This window comes from Olea europaea, chromosome 8 (genome assembly GCF_002742605.1).
Source record: "Olea europaea var. sylvestris chromosome 8, O_europaea_v1, whole genome shotgun sequence".
NCBI classification, from domain to species: Eukaryota; Viridiplantae; Streptophyta; class Magnoliopsida; order Lamiales; family Oleaceae; genus Olea; species Olea europaea.
Genome location: NC_036244.1, coordinates 8,506,172 through 8,514,997, shown reverse-complemented (window position 1 = coordinate 8,514,997; position 8,826 = coordinate 8,506,172). Strand labels below are relative to the sequence as shown.

The 8,826-nt window shown below is 33.3% G+C and overlaps 1 protein-coding gene across 1 annotated transcript in view; it reads right to left on the bottom strand.

The window, feature by feature from the left end:
• The window catches only part of LOC111398246 (aminopeptidase M1-like), a 39,795-nt gene extending 35,410 nt beyond the window's left edge, over positions 1 to 4,385 (bottom strand). Inside the window, exons 1-9 of the mRNA XM_023025173.1 lie at positions 3,955 to 4,385; positions 3,697 to 3,842; positions 2,532 to 2,634; positions 1,633 to 1,819; positions 1,456 to 1,549; positions 1,159 to 1,312; positions 936 to 1,040; positions 708 to 824; positions 485 to 598 (exon numbers count right to left, since the gene is read on the bottom strand). Of these exons, the coding sequence (XP_022880941.1) occupies positions 485 to 598; positions 708 to 824; positions 936 to 1,040; positions 1,159 to 1,312; positions 1,456 to 1,549; positions 1,633 to 1,819; positions 2,532 to 2,634; positions 3,697 to 3,842; positions 3,955 to 4,185 (1,251 nt within the window). The 5' untranslated portion in view covers positions 4,186 to 4,385. The remainder of the gene's footprint in view (positions 1 to 484; positions 599 to 707; positions 825 to 935; positions 1,041 to 1,158; positions 1,313 to 1,455; positions 1,550 to 1,632; positions 1,820 to 2,531; positions 2,635 to 3,696; positions 3,843 to 3,954) is intronic.
• Between the last annotated feature and the right edge of the window lie 4,441 nt (positions 4,386 to 8,826).

Below are 8,826 nucleotides of genomic sequence, written 5' to 3'. Positions count from 1 at the left end.
AATTGGAGCATCCAATCCTGAAAAGGTGGGAATTAATTGGACGCCATACAGGAAACTGGATTGGCTTCTATTTGGCAATGAGAACTGAATTGTTTGGAGCAAGTTGGTTAGCACTTATTTATGGCTTTGACCAGTGCAGATGTGATATCATATGATTGAAAGGAGTGAACCAAAAGTAGAGAACATAAAGAAGCATAAAAAAGTTAAGAATCCACTATGTGTTATAAGATTTATAAGGCAATCCCAAATCCTTAAACATTGCACTATCTTACATTTGAGATGAAAGAATTTTATAATATCCATGTTTCAATCTACTAGTCAAGTAAGCATGACGAGAGTAAAGTTTTAGGTTCATATATAGAAACACAACTTAAAACAAATACATAACTAAAATGACAAAAGCACCAACATAAAACATCTAGAAATTGGAACAATTTCATGGGAAGAATTAAAGAAAAAAAGTTTGAAAAAGAAAGCATCCAACCTGAAAACATTCGGGGCCAAGATAACTCTGTAGCATCTGAATGACAGATGCACCCTTTCGGTAACTGATTGCATCAAAAATTTCATCAATTTCACGTGCATGATTTATATCCACCTGAAAAGAAGATCGATGTTAACATTTAAATTCTAAGATGAAGACAACGAGCAAATATAGTAATGTCATATTCATTTCTAGCGAGCTCCAACAAATACTAATTACTTACCTCAATGGGATGAGATTCTGCAAGCTCATCTAGTCGAAGCCCTTCATTACTTTCCATAAGAAACTGAGTCCAAATTTGCCACTCTGGAAACAATCTATCAGTAGCTAAATAACTCACCTGAACCATGAAAGACCAAAAACAAATATAAAATAAAGCAACTAATAGTTTAAATGCGTAAGCATGTATGAGTACAAAAAAAAAAAAAAAAAATTAAAAAAATTAAAATACCCATGTTGCAAATCCCTCATTCAGCCATAAATGTGTCCACCATTCCATAGTCACAAGATTGCCAAACCACTGATGTGCAAGTTCATGGGCCACTACAGTGGCAACCTAAATAGGATATAATTTTTACGATTATAACTCAAAGCATCTGTAAGGTCTCCAACAACAATATAAGTTCACTAATTAAAACTCAGGAAATTTGATAAATATCGTTTGAGCCTTTTACCCTTTGCTTGTTAGCAGCTGCAGAGTGCTTATCATCGTAGAGCAAAACAGTTTCTCGATATGTAACTAGTCCATAATTCTCCATAGCTCCAGCAGCAAAATCAGGAATTGCAATCATGTCCAATTTGGGCAGAGAATATGGCAATGCAAAGTATCTGCAGTTTTTATTCAATAAATTTAAAGCGGAAAGAATAATTTCAGTCTGTTGCATAAGCATCTAAAAATGTATCCGCTAAAAGAAACTGAAAATATAATTATTATCGTGTTATGCGCAATGATAAATCACAAGTACACTTACTCCTTGTAAAGGCCAAGTGTTTTAACAGCAACATCGAGGGCAAATTTCCCTTGATTTACCTTGCCAATTTGGCAGTATACTCTAACAGTGATTCCTATGAAATGTGATATTTGTCACTAGGAAAGGAAAAATAATCATGCTGATCAAACACAAGATAGAAGGTAGTAACAAATATACCATCAGGGGTGTGATCTTCAACATAATCAAACAAGCCAACAACAACTGCTACCAAATACGTGGACATGATTGGTGATTCTTGATAATATACTGTCTTAAGATTCCCACTGATTTTTTCTTCAATGACTGGCATGTTGGAAAGAGCTATGAGTTCTGCTGGTACTTCCAACGTAATCTTGAAAGCAGCCTGAATTGCAAGTTTAAAGTGAACAAAAAACGAGGGTCAAACTATAAAGATTCCTTGAGCAATTTGAAATAAAAAGGCAGCTAATTACGTAACAACTCCCATTCGAATAACTAAAACTAATTCTGTATTTAACGCTGGGATTGGAATTGGAAGATGTGAGACTGAGATATCTCAATCAGCAAGTAAACTGAACCGTTGTCTACCGTGGTTAGTCTTATTTGATTAAATTTTATTATATTTAATTATTACCAAGTATTCCTCAGATATAGCCCCTGCTTGGTTCAACTAAAAGTTATATTAAACTTTAAGTCAAAATTAGTAATTAATTCTAACTACACATTTCAAGGGATTTACAACTTTTCAACCACACATTCCATCAACTTTATCAAAATCTACTAAAAAACTGGTTTTTATCTAAACCAAACAGGGCAATAGTAAAATCTTGAAATGTGTAAAAAAAATTATTCGACCGTTGTTGTCAAGGTGAATTGTCATGGCTACTATCCTTGGAAAACTAGAGAAATTTATATTTCCTTTTGGAAATTTCAGCAATGTTAAGGGCGGCCAGGTTTTTGCATTCCGTGATAAGATTTTTATGAAATGCACATTCCGTGACAAGATTTAAAGTATCAAGAGGTTTCTCAAACCACCTCTATAATGGTAACCACATGGATACAAGCGCATGTGCTTGGCAACAGAAAAATGGCAATACCTTACAAGCAGGTTCATCCCAACAAGGGAAGCAACGCCTTGCATCGGCTGGTTCAAACTGTGTAACAGCCATATTTTTCTTCTCCTCATTATGGTCATAGGTGCTGCCAGGGGCGGAGCCAGGATTAAACTTTACGATGGGCTACTAATATAAATTTTATAAGCACCGGAGAAAATTATATTTATTTAAAAGTAAACACACATCTAGTTATGTGAACATAGTAAATCTTAACCCTAAACACGTGTAAACTAATATAATACATTAACTTGAGGACGAAAAAGTATACAAATAACGCATCCAGGTACATACGATTAGATTTTAATGAGACCAAAATTGACTGAGTTAGCTGTAGTTGAAATTCCAAAAATGACTCTAGATGTTGCCAAACTCTGGAGCTTAGAATCAGTTGTGTAAATCTTGAAGCCATTTGATAAGGTTATAGAAGCAAAAGGGGCTGTTTGTATATAGATATGCTGTGGGGTTTGAGTTTTTTTCTTTTTTGTTATTCCACTGAATCTTTAAATGGCATTCTCAGATTGTTGATTTCTTAAGTTAGTTCTTTTTTCTTCCAATTACTGAACAATCAGACTATACATTTGGTGCTTAGCATGCTTATTTTGCCTTTTCTTTTTTAAATTTTTATATAGCTGCTGCAAATTTTTGGCTACATGTAATTCTGGATGCAGAATTTTTGTGAAGGAAAAAAAAAAAAAAAAAAAAAAAAAAGGGAAAAGAAAGAAAGAAAAAAATAGTGAAGAACCAAAAATTTAAAAAATTTAAAAAAAAATCTATCTATCTATATATATATATATATATATATATATATATATATATTGCCAGTGCAGACGTGTCCTGAGAAAAGCACAGGCATGCCACTTTTCAAAGACCAGTTTAAGAAGAACTATTAGTTGGCCGAAAACCTCCAATAAATCTACTATACATATACAATCTGATACAGGCACAAACAAATATTAAATGCACTTAAGGAAAATTATGAAGAAAAAAACCTCGATATATACAGCCTAAACTGCAACTACAACGGAATCCAGCCACAATTAGGATAGCTAAAAAAGAACCCGCAAAATGTCCTGCTATAAATTATTAACTGCATTTACAAATATTCATCTATATGTGCACAGAAATATCTACACCATAAAAGAGATACCTTCTATAAAACCCTTTCATTTTATCATTGAGGGTCCCCTCAAAATCCATGCTTAAAACTCCAACTCCAAGCGGCAAATTCTCCTCAAACTCCAACACCATTATCTCATCCTTCTCACACATGTCCACATCAAACGCCTCAACCACCTATTCAATAAATCAAACAAAATTAAATCTAATCCAAAAATAAAAGTAAGAAAAAGAGAAAGTCAACATGATTCGAAATAATTGAAGGACGGCATTTTCCTTCAGCAATGACCTTATTATTGGATGTGAAATTGACGGAGTCAGGGCTGACGGAGAGTTCGGCGGCGTTAAGAACAAGGAACTTAGTGACGGAGACAATGTCGACGGAGATGTCGACGGCGCCGGTGAACTTGCATGCGGTGAGGTCGGGTTTCAGTTTGAGATCATAGCGGTTGGGGATTGCGAATTTGGGAAGCCTTGGCTGGCCTTTGAATTGAGAGAATTTCTGCTTCTGTTCCTCCATACTCTGCAAAGTGAATTGTTAATTCCACTGCAAGTATTGGATTGAGCGTGTGCTTATATTGCGAGAGAGAGTGACTGAGTGAGCACGTGATGACTGCTACATTTGCGTGAAAGGTGAAGATTCTTTTTGCAATTTACAAACATTTTTCTTGGATCATAAAAAAATTGCAACTCAAGTCCTTCAGGTGCTGTGAACGGTGTGGTGCCATTTGATGTAGGTATAGAGTGTTGTCTGCAGAGGTGTTGGTGGTGGCTCTGGCGGTGGTTGTGTTTGACGGCGTTGCTATGTGCTATAGGTGGTGACGTGATGGTCACGAATGGTGGTGATCGTCACGAATTTGTAACCAATAAATTGGTTAGAGAGTTATCGATAAATAATATGTGATCAATAAAATAGATAATTTGTGATAAAAAAATAATATATAATCTAGAATTTTGTTATATTGTGACAAATAATTTGATAATTTGTGATCAAAAAATATTTTGTAATCAATTAATTTATTTTTTTGACTATAAAATAAATTGTGACTTGTGAGATTTGTGACTAATAAATAATATATGACCCATTAATTTGATAAATTTTTGATCGAAAATAAGTTATAACCTACAGAATTTGTTATTTATGATTGTGACATCTGTAATTGTGATAAATACATAGTTGTCACAATAAATTATATAATACTATGACCTTAATATATTTAATTTATTATTTCATAAATAAAATTAATTAATATCTAATTTTTGAAATAATAAACCTTGTTCATTGTTTTCAAATTGGTCATATTTAATCTTTTAGATATGAAATTTCCCCATGTCTTGAATCAAGTTTGTTTTACAAAAGCACTCTTAGCCCTCATTTGGTAACAATTTTTCATCCCAAAAATTTGATTTTTTAACAGTTATTTCACTATTCCAGCCGTTATTTCCATGCATCAATGGTTTACTTGTTTTCTACTATTTCGTCGATTATCAGATTCTAACCCTGAAATTCCGTTTATGTTCTTTGTTTACTTTGGCTTTTGGGAGCATCATTTAAAGTCTAATATATTCTCCCAGGTTATAGAATGGAACCAAATTAAAGTCCTATATGAGATATAATTCGGAGTATCATTTAAAGACAGATATCTGTGCCTTTTTTTCCTCCCTCCTCTCTTTATGGTTCTTAATTTTCTTTAGACTTGCTTTATCTTGGATTCTTTATGATTTGCTCATTAACATCGTATTGTTTTGCATTTGCGTGCTTGCACTAGTTTTTGCTCTGGGACCAGAGAATACATTCCTTAACTATTGTGCCTATCCCACTTTTATGATATTTAAATGACCGTTAATTATCGTGTTTTTAAAGTATGCGTCGTTTCTCTTCTCGGTAAGGGTACCATTAAGATTGTGAAAACGTTAAAGAGGAGATGTAGAGATAAATTAAAAGAACGGCTTAGGTTGTCTAGACATATATGCATAAATGTAAAGAATTTCCTTTTCACGAGTGGGATGATAGAAGAGTGGGTGGATAATTTCATTCCCGTTTTTTCCCCCCCATTCCGTTGCATGGTGACTTAAAAAAGGATCCTATCAACTCATTATCCTCGTGATCATTAAAAATTTAATTACATTGGTTCTCCAAGTAGATTCGCTAATGTGTCAATTGAAATCGTATTCATATATTGATACTCAAATTTATAGAGAACATATTTAACGGTAACTCTCAAATTAAAGTCGTAATTTCGACATTTGCTCCATACTATGTTTTATTCCTCCAAAGAATTTGTGTGTGTGTGTGTGTGTGTTTTTTTTTTTGTTATAGGAATATTTGTATATATTTGTCATGGGCACATGCCTTACATGATTCGATTAATTGTCACAATGGGAGAAGCTTAATCCGAAAGAGGGGAGGGGGGAAGGTTAGAATATGTTGTGGCTTGCTTGTTTAGTTTACTTAAATAAAATAACTGTTTTTAACACATTGGCCTTATGTAAAAATTAAGGAAACTGGTGGGGTAACAGCTAGTTTTGGTATGTTGGGCGATATTATTATTGCTAAACCCAATACCTATATTGCATTTGCGGGTAAAAGAGTAATTGAACAAATATTGAATAAAACAGTACCTGAAGGTTCAAAGGATTGAATAGAGGAACTCCCGAACATTTGGCGATCTCAGATGTGTTGATATCAATGATGTGACTTATGAGGTACAGCAATTATTAGGAAATAATCGAGTTAGAGCTGTAGCTATGAGTGCTACAAATGGTCTGATGAGAGGAATGTAAGTGTTTTTTACTAAACTTTTTCCATGAAATTATTTTTTTGAGAAACAAATTTTTTCTTGATGCAAAGGAATATAAAAAATGGCATTGAAAAACTTGAAATGAATTTCTCTTTGTAATCAATAAGTAAAAAGATTGATATTTGAAAATATTATGTTAGCTAAATTCAAAGTACAATAAAACTTATAACGTGTGTAAATATGCTTAACTAAAATAAATAGTGGGGAGCGGTCTTTGTACCAAGATTTTTGACAATTACATTTGACAAAAAAATCTCAATCCTTCATTTAAATGAACCTAACGGACCACTTTTATTTCATTAAAACAATTTAAAATTTCAAATGGATCCCATCCAACATCAAATAGGTAAATACCCTTTCCACCCGCCTAACATCTTGCCTACTTTGCTATCACGCATCTGAGTATTTATTAGGGATTGACACAGTTCGATTTGGTACGTTTGAGACGAATTTTCAAATCAAACCATTTAAAGCACTATGGAATTTTTTTCAAACCAAACAAAATCACTTCAATTTTTAAACCAAACCATTTTTTTTTTATTTTGTTCAATTTAAAATCATGGTTTAACATTGAAAAAAAAAATTAAAAAAAATTAAAAAATATATATATATATATATATCCCAGCAATTTATTTTTCTCTCTCTTCTTCTCAATCACACAATCTTCCAAAAAATAATATTATACGTAAGCTGAAAACTTTTACATTTTTTCAGCCACATATTCTTCAAAAAAATATTATTCCAAAAATTATAATTGCCACATAATGGAGGCCGAACAAGGGCTTGATAAGTTAAATCATAGATACTAGTAAAAAATTTCACGTTAAAGAATAAATTGTAATATTAAAAAAAAATTATAAATTGAAGTTATATAATTATAATCATTATAAACCCTGAGGGGGTAGTTCAGTGGTCAGACCTTATATTTGCTCTTCAATGGTCACCAAATTCGAGTCCCCTCAGGGCTACTGAGATGAGTATCTCGCTGTAAACTTCAGTGCCCCGTAGAATTAGTCGAGATGCGCGTAAGTTGGTCCGAACATCCACGGTCATAAAAAAATATATATATAATCATTATAATGAAACAAAATGATATAGATATTTTAAACTTTTAGTCGATATTAGTTGTGTCAATTTGCAATTGTAATACACGATTCATTCTCTTTATAAATATAAAAATATATTACATGCACTACAACAAAAATGCTCTTTTACATTACTTAAAATGCAACATTCATTAATTGAATGTTGTCAAAGAGGTCTACTGCAACATTCTAACAAGTGAATGTTACGGGGACTAAGTGTTTTCAAAATTTCAATTCATAACTAAGAGTACAAATTATTTTTTTTCAAAAAATCAGATTTAATTAAAATTCTAAATATTAATAATAAGATTATAAAATTAATTTAATTAACATACCCCCATCCAACCCACCTTACTTTCAAACTTTAAATATTTCCCTAGCCTTCTCTCTTTCCCTCTCTTCTCACTTTTCCCTCCTTACCATCTCCACTATTTGCAGAGGCTCTAATGCCACATCGTGAGCCATCACCAGTTGAAAACACTTGCATTGCTCGAATGTGATGATGATGTGGCAACGATGGAGTCGTAGATAATTTTTTCCATGATTTTGATTTGTTCTATGGTCGATGCGGTACTGTGCGTGATTGTTGTGTGATGTGGGTATAGCGATGCGTTGTACGTTGTGGTTGTGCGAGGTCGTGAGAAGTGGGTGTGGTGTTAGTGTGCGGTTGTGGTGGTGTGTGCTATGGGTGTAGTGGTGGTCTACGTTTGTAGTGCTCTGTGATGTAGGAGTGGAGCTGTGTGCGGTTCGGTGCTTGGTGCGGCGATGGTGCGGTATTGTGTTCTGAAGGTGTAGAGTACTATCTATGGTGGTGTTGGCGGTGGGCAGTGGTTGTGTTTGATGACGGTGTTATGTGATGTGAGGTGGTGAGGTGACGGTCACAAATTATTTAGTTGATCATGACCAATACATTAGTTAATGTGTGATCAATAAATAATGTGTCACTAATGAGATATATAACTTGTAACTAATAAATAATGTGTGACCTAAAAATTTGTTATATTGTGAACAATAATTTGACAATTTGTGACCTAGAAATATTTTGTGACTATGAAATAAATTGCGACTAATTTTGGTATAGTGTAAATGTCATAACCACTCGGTCTGAGAAGGTTATATAACTAATCTCCAAGCTTAAGGAAAATGAAAAGAACCCTATTAATTCAGAAGAGAGTAACCTTAGTAAAGAGGTAGTAAAAAACCCAACCAGAATGCCTTTACCTTAAGATTTCAAACCTACCCTAAAAGTTGCTGAACACAATGAGATCTTAGAAC